Genomic DNA, 19438 nt, shown 5'->3' on the forward strand with positions numbered 1-19438 from the left:
GACATTATTTTTGCTATTTCTCTGTGTGTGTGTGTGTGTGTGTGTGTGTGTGTATCTCAGTTCCTTCAGACCCCCCTCAGAACGTGTTCTACACACTGCTGTCTCCGAGAACAGTGAGACTGAGTTGGAGTCCCCCAACTCAGCCGAACGGCATCATACAGTACTACACCATTTACTACAGTGACAACATCACTATCTCTACACAGGTCTACACACACGCACACACACACACACACATTTACAATCATACACTTCTGTCTTTCACAATATACATATTCAAACACTAAACAAGTATTTCGTATGTAAATGCATTTGGATAGTAATTAGTAAGTTAATAAAAATCATGCATGAATGTAACAGTAATGCTGAGAACAACTGCAAAACAAAACCAAAGCGCAAAATAAAAATAAATTTCAAAATAGAACATTTAAAAATTAATTTTCGCAGTTAGAGATATACACATTGTGGTAATTTAAATTGCACCGTATTGCAATCACGGCACAGTCACATACTGTATATTAACAACTCTGTGTCTCTGCTCTTTCTCTGTGTAGCAAGTGCCGGCCTTGTTGCAGTGGGCGGAGCTGAATGGGCTAAGGGCGGGGCATGAATACAGGGTGTGGCTGAGCTCCAGCACGTCTCTGGGTGATGGGGGGGTGATCAGCGATCCCCTTAACTTCACCACGCCAGAGGACGGTCAGTCTCCTCACACAGACAGGGCAGGAGAGCAGCTCTGCACCGTTTTTCCAACTGTTTTCACCTCGTTTCTAAAAAAAAAAAAATCACACCAAAACACTGGGATATGCTAGGCTTGTCTGAGAATGGAGAAAATAAATCAGCTTAAATAACAATAAAAACAGATTTAGTGCAGGGTATAGATTGTGATAAATTTTAAAATGGAAAAGCTTTCATTTTTGAATGCGTTCCTGGCACTAATGATGCACAATTTACAAAAATATTAGAACATGCTATAAATGAATTTCTTGCACGTGGCCCTTCAAGTGGAACATAAGGAAAAAATCACATCTTCCAGAAGAGCTTTATACTGGTCAGAATCGTAGATCTGGAGCATGATGTACACTGAGCGAAATGTGGGAATACACCCTGGAGAGGAACCTAGTCCATCACAGGCCACCACACACATTTATAAACAGAGGCAATTTTGCAACACTAAAGCCAGTGACTGGTATGTTATAGTGATGTTGGAGGAAACTGGGGAACCAAGAGGAAACCCACATGGACATCTACATAGATAGAGGTGTACATATATATATATATACACAGAGAATAGAGATAGAGAAAGAAAGACATACAAACAGATACACATAGGTTGTAATTAAAGGAGCCACAATTTTCAGAACCCCCAGGTTTGTAGATCACAGGTTTTGGTGTGATTTTGGGTAAAAACAGAGCAGAGTTGACCCTGAAAGAGAAAAGAGATTCTCCCCTGTTGTGTGAGGCTGATGAAGTGTTTCATATCAATACATAATAATAACTCTCTCTCACTCTCTCTCTCTCTCTCTCTCGAACGTGTTTGGTTATATTTCAGTTCCTGCAGCTCCACTCCAAATGTCCAGCTGCCTGAGCTCAACTAAGCAACACACCTCTTGTCCTTGCACATGTCCTTGCACATCTTCATCACAGAATATGCAAGGATTATCTCCTTTTTCCCCCCTTCGCTTTTAATCTGTCTGTGACTCACAGCAAAACGTTTGTTCTTCGTGTCATTTTGCAGGTTGAGTCTGGAGTACAACTATTTCCAGTCGTGTAAAATGACCATAACTGCTCTTTTCCTCTCATTCGTGCACACGCGTTGCATGGAGTTTAATGCTTAATAAACATATGAAATGGAGTTTGTGAAACTGATGTGCTGTGATTATCATATGCTCATGTGTCCATCACTTTGTCTTTTGCTTGGTGTGAATATATTTATTCTGATAATAAGGAGTTACTGTGATGTTACTTTTACAAATCATATACTGTTTTTATTCGCACCGTATACTGTATTTTTTGAGAATTGTATACTGTATACACCGATCAGGCATAACATTATGACTGGTGAAGTGAATAACACTGATGATCTCCTCATCATGGCACCTGTTAGTGGGTGGGATATATTAGGCAGCAAGTCAACATTTTGTCCTCAAAGTTGATGTGTTAGAAGCAGAAAAAATGGACAAGCGTAAGGATTTGAGTAAGTTTGATGAAGGGCTAGACCACTGGATCAGAGCATCTCCAAAACTGCAGCTCTTGTGGGGTGTTCCTGGTCTGCAGTGGTCAGTACCTTTTAAAAGTATCCTTTAAGTCCTGTAAGTTCTGTAAGTCGGGAGGCAGCAAAAAGGGGACCAACACAATATTAGGCAGTTGGTCATATTGTTATACCTGATCGGTGTATATTAATAATGACACTTCAGAATGGAGAACACAACTTTAGACTTTTTAAAAGTATATCACATATTCATGTTCTTTTCTGAAACGTGTAATCATGTCTCTTGGATTAGACCCCTGATATTAGATGTCTTTCCCCCTTCCAGTGCCAAGTGATACAGTCCATAATCTCTCGGCTCAGCTGTACGGCTCGACGGCTGTAGTGATCAGTTGGGACCCCCCGCTGGAGCCCAATGGTAGAGTCTTCTACCAGCTAAGCCTGCAGGAGGCGGGCATAACCCACCCATCCATCAACCGCACGGAAAACCAGACCATTACCAAGACAACCACCGACACGGTTTTCCTTTTCACCAAACTCAGAAAGTACTTCCCCTATGTGCTACGAGTTACCCCGGCAACAAGTGCAGGCCCCGCCTTGGACCACACCTCTGTACTGCACATGAGAACGGATGATGATGGTGAGCTGCATGTAATATGTAAAGAATAAAACATTCCTCTTTAAAAACAAGCTCCTGTTTTTCTGTGTGTTAAAATATCTATAAACAGTTATTCACAAGTTCCTGAGACTTGCTATAGAAATCATTTGAACAAAAGCATTAATATGAACATGTACACTATATTGCCAAAAGTTTTGGGACACCCCTCCAAATCATTGGATTCAGGTGTTGTTTTTCAGGGGTTTGGGCTCGGCCCCTTAGTTCCAGTGAAAGGAACTCTCAATGCTTCAGCTTCATACCAAGACATTTTGGACAATTTCATGCTTTGTGGGAACAGTTTGGGGATGACCCCTTCCTGTTCCAACATGACTGCACACCAGTGACCAAAGCAAGGTCCATAAAGACATGGATGAGTGAGTTTGGTGTGGAGGAACTTGACTGGCCTGCACAGAGTCCTGACCTCAACCTGATAGAACACCTTTGGGATGAATTAGAGCGGAGACTGCGAGCCAGGTCTTCTCATCCAACATCAGTGCCTGACCTCACAAATGCTCTTCCAGAGGAATGGTCAAAAATTCCCATAAACACACTCCTTTCCTGTGGAAAGCCTTCCTAGAAGAGTTGAAGCTGTTATAGCTGCAAAGGGCGGGACAACTCCATATTACATTCAAGTGCATGCAAAGGCAGATGTCCCAAAACTTTTGGCAATACAATGTATTATGCAATCAGAACTACTATCACAGATGTTTTGCTTGTGTGTGTGTTGTGGGTTAGTACCCAGTTCAGCTCCGTTGCTGGGTGTGAGCAGGAATCTCACCTCCACCTCTATCCTGGTGTCATGGTATGCTCCGGTGGAACCTAATGGGGAGATAATCGAATACGCCGTAGTTCTACAGGGTCCCCGAGGATCTAACAGCACGTACACGGCCAATTTGCAGCTCAATCTCACACACCTCACCCCATACACAGCCTACAACCTCTCCATCTCTGCGGTCAATCGCAGGGGCATGGGACCCTCACTCATGCTGGCTCTGCACACAGATGAAGCAGGTGAGTTGAAGAGCGTTTCAGAGTTTCTAATTTATTTTCAACTCTTTTGGATGATTTATGTCAATATACTGTATAGCAATATTTATACACTCTTTAGTGTAGAAATGTGAAATAATGATTATACCAAACCAGTATGGATGATGACATCACTTTAACTAATCAAAGCTTTAAGAGGGAAATTTATATTGGGTACTTTTCTTGTCCATTTTTATTATTCTATTGTTTTGCTCAACTACAGAACACTGTTAGCATTTTCATTTAAAATTAAACAATCCTGAATTCTCCAATTTTGGTAAACAAACCTTTCTAAACATTAATAGCTGCTGTCTGGGTATATCTAGACAAACACAAAAGATACTTTCCAAACTGCCTCAAATGAAGCTCCTCATGTTAAAGCAGATTCACAAATATCTTTAGCTAGCTAACATAAACAAAATTTCCAAATAAAGCCAGCTAGTCAATTTGAAAGAAAACCTACATTTTAAAATATCTAATAAACCTTTGAGAACATGTTAAAAATAAAATGAGCTAGCTTGGAAAATGAGCTTATGAATATTAAAGAAAATCCACAAACAAAACTGGCTGGCTAGCAGTAAAGAAAACCCGCAAATAAAATTAGCTAGCTCAATATATATAAATATATATAGGCGAATAAACAGTATCTAGCTGAAGACCAATATTAAATCCCAAACTGGGGTTATACAAGGATGGCATAGTTTTACATTTATTTTTACTTTCACCTAGCATTGCATTACGTTTAGCTTGTAGGGCTAAGCTGCAAGACATTTAATTAGCAATAACCATCTGTTTATAGTGAGTTACTTCCTCCCAACAATCACTTTCAAATATTTTGGCCAGCTTGTTAGCTAGCTAAGTCATCAAATTTAATTATGTGCTTTAGTTTCTTTGCTAATTGCCTATAAAATATATGATTTAAGTCTTTTGCAAAAGGTATTTTGATTGTCTTACAGACATTTGGACTGTTTGAACTGTGACATTAGGTTTGTTCACCTGAATATTTTTCGTACCTTCCTAGCTCCGTATTAATGTTACAGCATCGCTGAACTTAAAAAGACCCACTGAGCCCTGAAATGACTTTTCTGGTCCATGAAAGAGACTTTTGTATGTGTCTAAGACTCATTATGACACATCTCATGACTGTTTTTTGATTGTAGGTCCAATGTCTCCACCAAGAAACCTGAGCATCTTTAACCACTCTTCTGACTCAGTGTGGCTCCACTGGGAACCCAGTCTGGAGCCCAATGGCGTCATTCAACATTACGGATTCAAAATAGTGGAACTGAACACGAATGCTGTTATATATCAGGTAATTTTACAGACTGTGTGTGTGTGTGTGTGTGTTGTACAGTAAAATACTGAATATTAACTACATTATCACGTCCTTTTGCTACAGAACTCCACCGGTGCTTCTACTCAGGCAGAATTGCGTGGCTTCAGACCTCATAGCTCTTATGAGATAAGTGTGTCCACTTACACCAGAGCAGGCAATGGAGACCAGTACAGTCTTCCTGTAACCTTTACTACTCGCGAGTCAGGTAGGATTCAGATGAGAGAAAGTAGGGTTCAGTGATTACAACATGGTTTCAGGATAAAAATGCAGGAGTGTTGATTATTAAGGTTTAAAGAGGATTTGATGAAGAATAATCTGTGCTTCTCATCTTAGTTCCACTAACATGGCAAGAGAAAGTAAAGAAGTAAATTTTTAATACTTTTGATTTATTTTTGTTCATACGAGGAACGAGTACTTTTTTAGTTTTAATTGGTGTAGGTAGTTTTTTGTTGTTTTGCATCGTTTATTATTTGGTATGATTTATTTTTTCCTGGTTTATTATTTATTGGTGTGGGTAATTTTTTTTTTGCTTTATTGTTTAGCAAATTTTTAAATTTTATTTTATTTTATTTTATTTTATTCTATTTTATTCTATTTTTTCCCATGTTTATTGTTTAATATGAGTAGTTCTTGTTACTTTTGTCATTTGGTGTAGATAGTTTTCATTACTTTTTCTTGTATACCAATTGGTAACAAGGTAAATTGAATTGAATTCTTTCTTTCTTTCTTTTTTGATTCTCATACTTTTGCCTTGTTCATTGTTTAATGTTAGTTTTTTTGTAATCATTGCTACATACACCAATCAGGCATAACATTATGAGCAGTGAGAGGTGACGTGAATAAGACTGATGATCTCCTCATCATGGCACCTGTTAGTGGGTGGGATATATTAGGCGAACATTTTGTCCTCAAAGTTGATGTGTTAGAAGCAGGAAAAATGGGTAAGGGAACACATGGCACCAGGATGCACTAAGGGAAGAAGGCGAGCCGGCGGAGGCAGTGTCATGCTTTGGGCAATGGAAACCTTCTGCTGGGAAACCTTGGGTCCTACCATCCATGTGGATGTTAGTTTGACACGTCACACCTACCTAAGCATTGTTGCAAACCATGTACATCCTTTCATGGAAACACTATTTCCTGATGGCTGTGGCCTCTTTCAGCAGGATAATGCGCCGTGCCACAAAGCAAAAATGCTTCAGGAATGGTTTGATGAGCACAAAAACGAGTTTAAGGTGTTGACTTGGCCTCCAAAGTCTACAGATCTTAATCCAATCAAGCATCTGTGGGATGTGCTGGACAAACAGGTCCAATCCATGGAGGCCTCATCTCACAACTTACAGGATTTAAAGGATCTTCTGCTAACATCTTGGTGCCAGATACCACAGCACACCTTCAGGGATCTAGTGGAGTCCATGCCTCGACGGGTCAGGGCTGTTTTGGCAGTCAAACACAATATTAGGCATAATGTTATGCCAGATCAGTGTGTTTACAGCTGACAATAAAACAATCAAAATCAAAATATAATGCTAAAAGATAACCAAGGCAGAAAAGAAGCAGATGATAAAATTATTCTGTACGAACTGTAAACATTTCACCTGTTAAATTTAGACTGCTTATTGTAGAACCTGCTCTGTTTTAATCAAATGATTTGAATTTAACTAAATTTAAGATTAAAAAATAATCTTCCCGTCTCACACACATACAAATAAATGTGCTGTCAAACTGTCTGAGCTTGTATATGTGGTGTGTGTTGCAGTGTCTGAGGAGGTTGGAAATCTCTCCTGTTCTGGTCTGGATTGGGATTCAGTGTATATGGAATGGATGCCTCCAGAAAACCCCAATGGAGAGATCCTGCTTTATCACATTGTTTCAGAAGATCACAGACACGAGGTGTGGCCCCTTATACTTCAAGACAAACTCGCATACACTTTCAGCGGCCTGTATCCGGACACGCTGTATGTTATCTCCGTGGCTGCCGTTAACTCCGCGGGTCCAGGGATCGAGGCCAACTGCACAGCACAGACACTTCCTGAATCAGGTACAGTCTGCTATTCTGACCACAATCTTCTAATAAATTGAAAATACAGAAAACCGTCATGAATATGATCACATTTGTTTGTCAAACCTATAATATAGCATTTTGATATGACAATAATACAGCAGATCCTTATAATAATATTCATAAAACACAACGATACAAATTATTATGGTCTTAAATGTCCGTCCGCAGTTCCTGATCCCCCGGAGTCGCTGTCTGTGGTGAATCTTAGCTCGGATGCCGTGACCCTGAGCTGGCTCAGTCCTGCCCGAGTCCCCGGTCACTTACGGGGTTACAGAGTGCACAGACAGCGCCTGGCACTAGGGTGTGACATGAAGGACGATGATTCCTGTGCGGAGAGTGAAGTTTTTCTGTGGGTAAATGCGACAGAACAGGAATCGAGGGAGGTTCGCGTAACACTGCAGCCTCTGCTTAAATACAGACGCTATCGTGTCAGAGTGGTGGCCTGGACCAACGCTGGAGCTGGACAACCTACAGAGTGGATGCACATACACACACTAGCAGGAAGTATGTCTAATACACACACTAGCAGGAAGTATGTCTAATACACACACTAGGAATGTTTCCAATTAACTGGGGAAAAAATTAGGAGCCAATTCCTCTGGTTTTTTTTACATATTCAAAGGTGAAAAGATCTGAAAATGTAGTCTACTGAAACACGCATTCAATATTTTGCCTTTTTTTATGCCAAAAATTACCCTTGTGACCAGTCTTTAACTGTCCAGCCTAATTTATTACAATACTTAATATTTTAATTATTTGAAATTTGAATGCAATTTTTTAATGCAGTGGCTTTGATGCAATCTCTCTCTCTCTCTCTCTCAGACCCTGACGCCCCACCAGTTGCTGTCTTGGCAGTTCCTTCGATCTCTGGGATGAAAATCACTTGGGATGAACCAGCAATCATTTCAGGACCCACCTCCTACCTCGTTGACGTTATTGCTGTGAGTTTTGATGGATGATGTGTGCTGATAAAAAACATTTGATAAAAAATGTCATTTTTAATCCTGCCTCTCTGCCTGTTCTCTTCTGCTTTCAGTTGGACGGCTCAGGTCGTAACACGACCTTAGTGAGGAATGCAGGAGAAATCAGGATGGTCGTCATTGAGAACCTGACCGCGTACACTTATTACTCAGTTACTGTCACTGCCTTTACCGGAGACGTGACCAACGCCCACCAAGACGGCATGGCCTCCCAGCCGGTCACTGTCCGGACGCTCGAAGGGGGTGAGAAAGACTGTGTTTTATGTAAATGTGTAAAGAGCACGATTTATGGTCGCAATTTAAATAAATCAGAACCTCTCAATACAGCAACACCCTCCAGCATAAAAAAACTTCCTTAGCTGCAAAGTTAAGGAAGTTTTTATGCTGGAGGTTGTTGCTGTATTGAGAGGTTTTCTTCTTCTTCTTCTTTCGGCTTTCTTCCTTCAGGGGTCTCCACAGTGAATCATCTCTCTCCACCTATCCCTATCTTCTGCATCCTCAACACTTACACCCACTAGCTTCATATCCTCATTTATTCCATCCATATACCTCCTCTTTGGCCTTCCTCTTTGCCTCCTGCCTGGCAGCTCCATGTCCAACATTCTCCTACCAATATACTCACTCTCCCTCCTCTGAACACGTCCAAACCATCTTAATCTGGCCTCCTTAACTTCGTCCCCCAAACGTCCAACATGAGCTGTCCATACAACATGGCCGGTCTCACCACTGTCTTGTACACCTTCCCCTTGATTCTCACCGATATTTTTCTAAGTATTGAGAGATTCTGATTTATTTAAATTGCAGGTTCAGAACATTTTGGAGACAAGTCATATGTGGATAGAGAATAAAGATATTTTTAGACTAATTTACTAAGTACGTAATGCCCCAAAGCATTAATGAGTTGATGTGAAAGGTTTTTCTCAAGGTTTCCTCCTAACATCATCTCAGCGAGTTTTTTTTTCTTGCCACTATTGCCTCTGACTGGCTCATTAGGGATAAATCTAAATTAAAATTTTAAGCTTTAGAATTTGTATTCTGAATTTGTATATTCTTATAAAGCTATGTTGCGACAATGTGACAGTGTTAAAAGTGCTGTACACATAAAATTTAATTGATACAGTTTATATCCGGTGCTGTTACTTACATTTACATTTTGCCTTACTTGCCTTATTAGTTTTTAGAGAACAGGATACTTACTGAGAAGTGGCCTCTGGAGTCTTAGTCTATTATATACACTATGCTGCCAAAAGTTTTGGGACACCCCTAAATACATGGATGAGCGAGTTTGCTGTGGAGGAACTTGACTGGCCTGCAGAGTCCTGACTTCAACCCCAAAGAACACCTTTGGGATGAATTAGAGAGACCATGCTTTCTCATCCAACATCAGTGCCTGACCTCACAAATGCGCTTCTAGAGGAATGGTCAAAAATTCCCATAAACACACTCCTAAACCTTGTGGAAAGCCTTCCCAGAAGAGCTGAAGCTGTTATAGCTGCAAAGGGCGGGGCAACTCCATATTACATTCATGTGCATCTAAAGGCAGACGTCTTATGGCAAAACTTATGGCAATATAGTGTATCTTTTATAACTGATTTGATCTGATGTGACCTTTGATGTCTGCATTTTTATTTTTTATTTTTGTCAGAACCAAAGGATCCACCCAAAAACGTGACCTTGATCATCGTACCAGAAGAAGTGACCCGTGTGTACGTAACGTTCTTACCACCGGATGTGCCTAATGGTAACATCAGTGCCTATCATGTTTATATTTACCGTGACGGACAACTCGACTTCGAGATCGGCAGCTTGCCTGTGGTCAGTAATCAGAACAAGACCATGACTGCTTCTATACAGGGTCTTAAAGGAGGCTTCAACTACAGCATACAGGTGAATTTTAATTTGCTTTATTCCACAGCGCTGTCCGATTCTTGCTCTTGGTTTTGTCCGATTGGTCAGAAGGTGTTATTAATTTTCTATAACAGCATGAGGATTCAATGTGGAAATGGTACTGTAACTCTGCTTCGTGTCAAGTTGCCGCAAAGCACTCTATTGTTGATTATTTTTCTACACCAGCATTCTTCCTCGTGTGATTATGTCCTTAAATCACACTGAGGTTTACAGTTCTCCAGTTTCGGTCCAGCAAACAGCAGAAATGTGTTCAAGGATTATATAACAGATAATATGAAATATAAGAAAATCACTTAAACACACACCTGATGCATTAAGCACAGCTGAGAGGTGTGTTTGATTTGCAGATAGCTGCAGTGAACGGAGCAGGATTTGGACCCAGATCAGAAGTTGAACTCAGCATGCCAATAAAAGGTACTGAACTGTTTTTGTCCCTGTTTTTATCTTGAGCGTCCTTTAGAAATGAATTGAACCCTATGCTACTTGTTTTAGCAGTGGCTCACATGTCACTAAATGCATGAGTGTCTCTGATCAGTGCTCTTTAAGCTTTAAAGTCAATGCAGATTCCTTCAGGATGATTCCCCAGACATCTTCTCTGTGCTTTGTTTCATTTCAGCTCCACCGATGCCCTCCAAGAAGCCAGTGGTAGCCCTGAACAGCGTAGGCGCTGTCATGGCAACATCCCAAACCATCACTATCGAGATGCCTTTGTGTTTCTTCTCGGATATAAACGGTCCTATTCACAAGATCCAGGTCATCGTCTCTGAGCCAGCAGGTACCTTTAAAACACCAGTGTGAAAATATGCAGAGAGACACAAAACAAACTTTCTTTGTGCTTTTGTTAGAATAAAAATAGATGCTTTTAAAGTTCACTTGAGTTTTCCAAAAGGAACAACGATTTGTTCTTGCTTCATAGATATTTATATTCTTGAGCCTAGTTGATAATGTGTCTTAGATAATTTAGGGAAAAAAGGCATTACCCCTAGGCTAAGTCCTCGCCTTTATGAGGAGATCAACACTGACAAGTCTGTTTTTGAAGTAGATTAGATTCTCTTAATTTAATTTAAGGCATTTCGAGTGTATTTCATCATATAGTCGTACTGTATATACTGACGGCGTTGTCTGTCTTCGGCTTTGCAGTGATGGACTACAATAATGTGTCTAACTGGAAGAGCGTCTTCCTTCACCCTACTGCCCCGTACGTGACGGATGAAGGCTTTTCAAACCCGGAGTGCTCTGAGGATCTGAGTCCTGCTGAGGATATGCTTCGCAAGAACGTACGTGCCAGGACATACGCGATAGGAGCGGAGGAAGGATGTTTCTCAGAGGAGGCGGAGATCCTCTGTAACGGGCCTCTCAAACCCAAAACGTACTATGTGTAAGTAATACACACACACACGCACACACACACTTGGGTGTCGACGAAATCATTTCACAATAGATTGTAAACAAATAACATGTTTGTCTCCTCACAACAGAAGTATTATTGTGACTCGTTACACTTTAGTTCATCATGAAGACGTCTTATTTATTTTGCAGATTTAAATTCCGTGCAACGAACATCATTGGCCAGTACACAGACTCGGAGTACTCAGACAGGGTCCGAACCGCAGGTACAGCGCTCAAAAAGTTCACCACAAGATGAAATAATAAGAGAGTGAAATATTTCTCATCATTACATCATTCTTCGTTCCATCACACAGCTGGATTGTTTCCTTTCATCCTTACAGGTTACCGCCTTCTGACCCGGGACGAACAGATCATACTTGGAGTGCTCCTGTCTTTTTTCCTGGCTTTGTTCCTGATCTTGATTATATATGCTTCTGTGAGGTAAGGCACTGAAATATTTTTCTGAAACTATAGTGTTTTTAGATGATTAATTATAAGTAGCCCATTATTCAATAAGTTAACCTTTAGTTAAATCATTAATGTGAGCTTATACCAGAATCACTTAAGGCCTCAGCAAACATCATACGGAGAAAATGAAGTTTTTCTTCCGGAAAACATGAAAATGGACGTCATGCAAATCTCCATTTCATGCACAAAGCAGATAGACAGAGACTAAACTCAATCAGCCTGTGATTGGTCGTTTCAAATGATTAGTTTTTTGATCCGATTCATTCCTGGATGCATGAAGTTGAGATCTTTTTCCTGAAAGCTGAAATCTTATTCCTTTAGTCATGGATATTGTCCTAATTTTTTTTTTTAAATAGCTGTCAGTACAATACTGGAGCACTTTTCTACAACATCCAGTATAAAATCACAAAGTAGGTAAGCTTGTAAGTTTTGTAAAGGAAGTTTCGTCCTCGCACCACCTTCACAAACGTCATCTCCACTTTAACACATCCTGAGGCCTTGAGTCAATATTACAAGAGATGCTCAAAAAAAAAGAAAAGAAAAGAAAGACTTACTAATTTAATCTTGATAGACTATGATATAAAAGAATATTTCCCCCTGCAACCAGAAGCCCTGAAGCTGTGTAAGTGTATAAAGCCTTCTTAGAGATGATTTTTATTGCTTTTATTAAAAATCTAGCTTCTTGTCCAACTGCAGGATCCATCAGAGGCAGAAGGAGGGAGGCACCTATTCTCCACGAGAAGCAGAGATTATAGAGACCAAGCTGAAGCTGGATCAGCTGATAGCGATGGCAGACATGGAGCTGAAAGAGGAGAAAATCCAGCGGTAAATCAGATGAAGTCTTTACAGGATAATAACTGGAGGACTGCCTGTAATCAGTGTCTGTTCGAATAACTAGCTTTAAAGGAATAGTGTTTTTGCTCATGATTACATGGAGATCTCCTGCTGTGGGTCAAAGTCAAGCCTTTCAGATGTCTTGCAATCTCACACTGATCAGCATAACATTATGAGCAGTGAGAGGTGAAGTGAATAAGACTGATTATCTGCTCATCATGGCACCTGTTAGAGGGTGGGACATATTAGGCAGCAAGTCAACAAAGTTGATGTGTTAGAAGCAGGAAAAATGGCCAAGAGTAAGGAGTTTAGCAAGGACCAAATTGTCATGGCTAGACGACTGGATCAGAGCATCTCCAAAACTGCAGCTCTTGTGGGGTGTTCCCGGTCTTCACTAGTCACTATCTATCAAAAGCATCCTTTAAGCCCTGTAAGTCCTTGTAAGTTACTTACAGGACTTAAAGGATCTACTGCTAACATCTTGGTGCCAGATACCACAGCACACCTACAGGGATCTAGTGAAGTTCATGCCTCGATGGGTCAGGGCTGTTTTGGCAGCAAAAAATATATGTTATAAAAAATAATGTTATGCTTGATTGGTGTACATGTGAGATCTACAGTGCTGTATGCTGTCCCATTCCTGAGTCTGGGGTTCGTCTCTTTACAGAAAATGATACCGGTTAGACAAAATCTGACGAGGATCCATTCTAGATTCATCCCAGTGAAGTAGTTGTTATTATATAGTCATATGTTCCACTTTCAATAGAATTTCTTACTACACAATACCACTCTGAATAAACTTCCTCAGGTAAGGCATCAACATGTTTCTCTGAATTAAAAGGCTGCTATTATATTTGAACAAACTTAACTAAAACACTTGCGTTCACATATCACTCCTCACTCTGCTGTATGCCCCGCCCCTTTCTTTGATTGGCAGCACAGATCCTCAGAGACTATATAATTGATTCAGACGGCTCTCACGTGCCGTTCTGACTTTAAGGCACTTTTCGGTTTGCAGAGAAGATATTTAAACATGTTCTTATTGTAATTCCTCAATGACGACAAGGCCTTATCGGTGTTCAGACACTGCTTCATGATCTGACACACTAACGCACACTTTCACCAGCTCTCTGATTCACTCACTACCCCTTGTTTTTCTCAGGTACTCCTCCTTTTTCTTTAGGAGGAAGGAGATATTTGTCATCCAGTAAGTGGTTAAAATGCTGCAGTCATGCCTGCGGATGCATGATGCATGCTCTGGTTTCTTCGTCTTTACGAATTTATTTTTCGCAATATTCCGGTGTGGTTGTGTTGCATTGTGTGTGTGTGTGTGTGTGTGTGTGTGTGGATATTCATTATTAATATAGCAGTCATTCGGGGACTGGTTATAACTTTAGCCTTCATGGACTTGGCTCCATGTTGCTGTGTGTGTGTGTGTGTGTGTGTTTTCAGTAGGTTGTTTACTATCGTAGGAGTCTCAATTGTAAATCTCACATAGGCTACATTCACACTGCAGGTAAAAATGGTTCAGTGTTTATTATTTATTTATTTATTTATTTATATCACCATTTTTTATTATTATTAATTATTTAAATCTGTATTGAACAAACACATCTGATATGCGGCAATTAAATGGCAAAAAATCTTCACATTAATGGAGAAGACATCTTCATAACCTATTAGGAATAATGTAAAAACCTTAATAGTTTTAATTTAAGTATTAATGAGTATTAATAAATAAAACATCGGTATTAAATTGAATCATTAAAGAATAATGAACTGGACGTTTGAACTTGCAGTGAGAACGTAGCTGGGGATTTTATTTTGTTCTAACATCTAACAGAAATAACCATTCTTGTATCATTTATTTATTTATGGCGCAGTTTTCTATAATATTTTCTATTAACATTTCAGGCTGCTCAGTTATAGGAAATCTCTCAAGTAAGTGATACATGAATCAGCAGTTCTCTTAACGTCTGTGAGGAAATCTGTTGAACTTTTCATGCAGTTTATAATCGTCACAATAAATCATGTGGCTTATTTTAGATGGAGTGGGTTATTAAACACTAAATCTGGTACTAATATTCCTCTTTTCTTTTTTAATGTTAATGTTCCTCTTCTGTTCGATCGCAGGCCGATCAGTAAGAAGGCTTTCATTCAGCACGTGGAGGATCTTTGTGCCAATGACAACGCCAAGTTTCACGAGGAATTTGCTGTAATTTCTTTTCTGTTATATAAATATACTGTATATGTATAAACCAATCAGGCATAACATTATGACCACTGAGAGGTGAAGTGAATAACACTGATGATCTCCTCATCATGGCACCTGTTAGTGGGTGGGATATATTAGGCAGCAAGTGAACATTTTGTCCTCAAAGTTGATGTTAGAAGCAGGAAAAATGGTCAAGCGTAAGGATTTAAACAAGTTTGACGAAGGGCCAAATTGTGATGGCTAGACCACTGGATCAGAGCATCTCCAAAACTGCAGCTCTTGTGGGGTGTTCCCGGTCTGCAGTGGTCAGTATCTATCAAAAGTGGTCCAAGGAAGGGACAGTGGTGAACTGGAGACAGTGTCAAAAGAGGGACAAACACAATATTAAGCAGGTGGTCATAATGTTATGCCTGATTGGTGTATACTGTGTGTGTGTGTAGAGATGGATGTTGCAGTATTTTTTGCGATTCTTAATTCTCTGTGTTGTAGGAACTGCCGAAGCTTCTGCATGACCTGGCAACGTCGGACGCTGACCTACCATGGAATCGCTCCAAAAACCGCTTCACAAACATTAAACCCTGTATGACACCACACACACACACACACACACACACACACACACACACACACACACACACACAGCAGTTTATGGTTTACAGAGACTTTATAACTGCTGTATAATCCGCGGGGAATAGAAAGCTCCATCACTTTGTAATCTTTTCTTGACTGTTACGCTTCAGTATAAATTCACTCTCTGGTGTGTTTTTTTCCCAGATAACAATAACCGAGTGAAGCTCCTGTCTGAGCCGGGGATCCCGGGGTCTGATTACATCAACGCTAGTTTTGTTTCTGTAAGTGTCAGAATTTTCACACCATAATGTTTTCTCTTTTTAAATGTTCATTTTTAAAGTGAACTTCTCTAATGATATAAAAACAGCTCTGAGAGTGAACTCCATAAAAGGAACATTCATTAAGTCAGTACACTGGTTAGTGTTGTGGTGCCACTGAGCTGGGGTTACTGTCTGTGTGGTGTGGCACATGTTCTCCTCATGTTCCCCTCATGTTCTCCACATGTTCTCCTCATGTCCATGCCAGACTCATGTTCCCCTCGTGTTCTCCTCATGTCCATGCCAGACCCATGTTCCCCTCTTGTTCTCCACATGTCCATGCCAGACTCATGTTCCCCTCATGTTCCCCTCATTCTCTCCTCATGTCCATGCCAGACTCATGTTCCCCTCATGTTCCCCTCATGTTCTCCACATGTTCTCCTCATGTCCATGCCAGACTCATGTTCCCCTCATGTTCTCCACATGTTCTCCTCATGTCCATGCCAGACTCATGTTCCCCTCATGTTCTCCACATGTTCTCCACATGTTCTCCTCATGTCCATGCCAGACTCATGTTCCCCTCGTGTTCTCCACATGTTCTCCTCATGTCCATGCCAGACCCATGTTCCCCTCGTGTTCTCCTCATGTCCATGCCAGACCCATGTTCCCCTCGTGTTCTCCTCATGTCCATGCCAGACCCATGTTCCCCTCTTGTTCTCCACATGTCCATGCCAGACCCATGTTCCGCTCATGTTCCCCTCATGCTCTCCTCATGTCCATGCCAGACTCATGTTCCCCTCATGTTCCCCTCATGCTCTCCTCATGTCCATGCCAGACTCATGTTCCCCTCGTGTTCTCCTCATGTCCATGCCAGACCCATGTTCCCCTCTTGTTCTCCACATGTCCATGCCAGACCCATGTTCCGCTCATGTTCCCCTCATGCTCTCCTCATGTCCATGCCAGACTCATGTTCCCCTCATGTTCCCCTCATGCTCTCCTCATGTCCATGCCAGACTCATGTTCCGCTCATGTTCTCCTCATGTTCTCCTCATGTCCATGCCAGACTCATGTTCCCCTCATGTTCCCCTCATATTCTCCTCATGTCCATGCCAGACTCATGTTCCCCTCGTGTTCTCCTCATGTCCATGCCAGACCCATGTTCCCCTCATGTTCTCCACATGTCCATGCCAGACTCATGTTCCCCTCATGTTCTCCTCATGTCCATGCCAGACTCATGTTCCCCTCATGTTCCCCTCATGTTCTCCTCATGTCCATGCCAGACTCATGTTCCCCTCGTGTTCTCCTCATGTCCATGCCAGACCCATGTTCCCCTCTTGTTCTCCACATGTCCATGCCAGACTCATGTTCCCCTCATGTTCCCCTCATGCTCTCCTCATGTCCATGCCAGACTCATGTTCCCCTCATGTTCCCCTCATGTTCTCCTCATGTCCATGCCAGACTCATGTTCCCCTCGTGTTCTCCTCATGTCCATGCCAGACTCATGTTCCCCTCGTGTTCTCCTCATGTCCATGCCAGACTCATGTTCCGCTCATGTTCCCCTCATGCTCTCCTCATGTCCATGCCAGACTCATGTTCCCCTCATGTTCCCCTCATGCTCTCCTCATGTCCATGCCAGACCCATGTTCCCCTCATGTTCTCCTCATGTCCATGCCAGACTCATGTTCCCCTCGTGTTCTCCTCATGTCCATGCCAGACCCATGTTCCCCTCTTGTTCTCCACATGTCCATGCCAGACTCATGTTCCCCTCATGTTCTCCACATGTTCCCCTCATGCTCTCCTCATGTCCATGCCAGACTCATGTTCCCCTCGTGTTCTCCACATGTCCATGCCAGACTCATGTTCCCCTCATGTTCTCCACATGTTCCCCTCATGCTCTCCTCATGTCCATGCCAGACTCATGTTCCCCTCATGCTCTCCTCATGTCCATGCCAGACTCATGTTCCCCTCATGCTCTCCTCATGTCCATGCCAGACTCATGTTCCCCTCATGTTCTCCACATGTTCTCCTCATGTCCATGCCAGACTCATGTTCCCCTCGTGTTCTCCACATGTCCATGCCAGACTCATGTTCCGCTCATGTTCCCCTCATGTCCATGCCAGACTCATGTTCCCCTCATGTTCTCCTCATGTCCATGCCAGACCCATGTTCCCCTCATGTTCTCCTCATGTCCATGCCAGACTCATGTTCCCCTCATGCTCTCCTCATGTCCATGCCAGACTCTTGTTCCCCTCATGCTCTCCTCATGTCCATGCCAGACTCAGGTTCCCCTCATGTTCTCCACATGTTCTCCTCATGTCCATGCCAGACCCATGTTCCCCTCATGTTCTCCTCATGTCCATGCCAGACTCATGTTCCCCTCATGTTCTCCTCATGTCCATGCCAGACTCATGTTCCCCTCATGCTCTCCTCATGTCCATGCCAGACTCAGGTTCCCCTCATGTTCTCCACATGTTCTCCTCATGTCCATGCCAGACCCATGTTCCCCTCATGTTCTCCTCATGTCCATGCCAGACCCATGTTCCCCTCATGTTCTCCTCATGTCCATGCCAGACCCATGTTCCCCTCATGTTCTCCTCATGTCCATGCCAGACTCATGTTCCCCTCATGCTCTCCTCATGTCCATGCCAGACTCATGTTCCCCTCATGCTCTCCTCATGTCCATGCCAGACTCAGGTTCCCCTCATGTTCCCCTCATGTCCATGCCAGACTCAGGTTCCCCTCATGTTCTCCTCATGTCCATGCCAGACTCATGTTCCCCTCATGCTCTCCTCATGTCCATGCCAGACTCAGGTTCCCCTCATGTTCTCCTCATGTCCATGCCAGACTCATGTTCCCCTCATGCTCTCCTCATGTCCATGCCAGACTCAGGTTCCCCTCATGCTCTCCTCATGTCCATGCCAGGCTCTTGTTCCCCTCGTGTTCTCCTCATGTTCTCCTCATGTCCATGCCAGACTCATGTTCCCCTCGTGTTCTCCTCATGTCCATGCCAGACTCATGTTCCCCTCGTGTTCTCCTCATGTCCATGCCAGACCCATGTTCCCCTCGTGTTCTCCTCATGTCCATGCCAGACCCATGTTCCCCTCTTGTTCTCCACATGTCCATGCCAGACTCATGTTCCCCTCATGTTCCCCTCATGCTCTCCTCATGTCCATGCCAGACTCATGTTCCCCTCGTGTTCTCCTCATGTCCATGCCAGACTCATGTTCCCCTCGTGTTCTCCTCATGTCCATGCCAGACTCATGTTCCCCTCGTGTTCTCCTCATGTCCATGCCAGACTCATGTTCCCCTCATGCTCTCCTCATGTCCATGCCAGACTCATGTTCCCCTCATGTTCTCCTCATGTCCATGCCAGACTCATGTTCCCCTCATGTTCTCCACATGTTCTCCTCATGTCCATGCCAGACTCATGTTCCCCTCATGTTCTCCACATGTTCTCCTCATGTCCATGCCAGACCCATGTTCCCCTCATGTTCTCCTCATGTCCATGCCAGACTCATGTTCCCCTCAT

The 19438-nt window shown here is 42.3% G+C and overlaps 1 protein-coding gene across 4 annotated transcripts in view; it reads left to right on the forward strand.

Moving 5' to 3' along the window:
• ptprq (protein tyrosine phosphatase receptor type Q) overlaps positions 1–19438 on the forward strand; it is a 56942-nt gene that overhangs the window by 32604 nt on the left and 4900 nt on the right. For 2 of the 4 annotated variants that reach the window (XM_058388440.1, XM_058388441.1), the window contains exons 34-51: positions 2535–2846; positions 3600–3875; positions 5051–5202; positions 5290–5431; positions 6983–7264; positions 7457–7792; positions 8111–8229; positions 8325–8511; positions 9914–10155; positions 10524–10590; positions 10793–10951; positions 11317–11554; positions 11716–11789; positions 11907–12006; positions 12730–12858; positions 15001–15082; positions 15572–15662; positions 15857–15933. In XM_058388440.1, coding sequence (XP_058244423.1) covers positions 2535–2846; positions 3600–3875; positions 5051–5202; positions 5290–5431; positions 6983–7264; positions 7457–7792; positions 8111–8229; positions 8325–8511; positions 9914–10155; positions 10524–10590; positions 10793–10951; positions 11317–11554; positions 11716–11789; positions 11907–12006; positions 12730–12858; positions 15001–15082; positions 15572–15662; positions 15857–15933 — 3065 coding nt within the window. Of the gene's footprint in view, positions 1–2534; positions 2847–3599; positions 3876–5050; positions 5203–5289; positions 5432–6982; positions 7265–7456; positions 7793–8110; positions 8230–8324; positions 8512–9913; positions 10156–10523; positions 10591–10792; positions 10952–11316; positions 11555–11715; positions 11790–11906; positions 12007–12729; positions 12859–13534; positions 14809–15000; positions 15083–15571; positions 15666–15856; positions 15934–19438 lie in introns of those variants that run through there. The other 2 variants (XR_009204501.1, XR_009204502.1) reach the window with 2 other exon arrangements.

This window comes from Hemibagrus wyckioides, linkage group LG04, assembly GCF_019097595.1.
Source record: "Hemibagrus wyckioides isolate EC202008001 linkage group LG04, SWU_Hwy_1.0, whole genome shotgun sequence".
In the NCBI taxonomy this organism is placed as follows: domain Eukaryota; kingdom Metazoa; phylum Chordata; class Actinopteri; order Siluriformes; family Bagridae; genus Hemibagrus; species Hemibagrus wyckioides.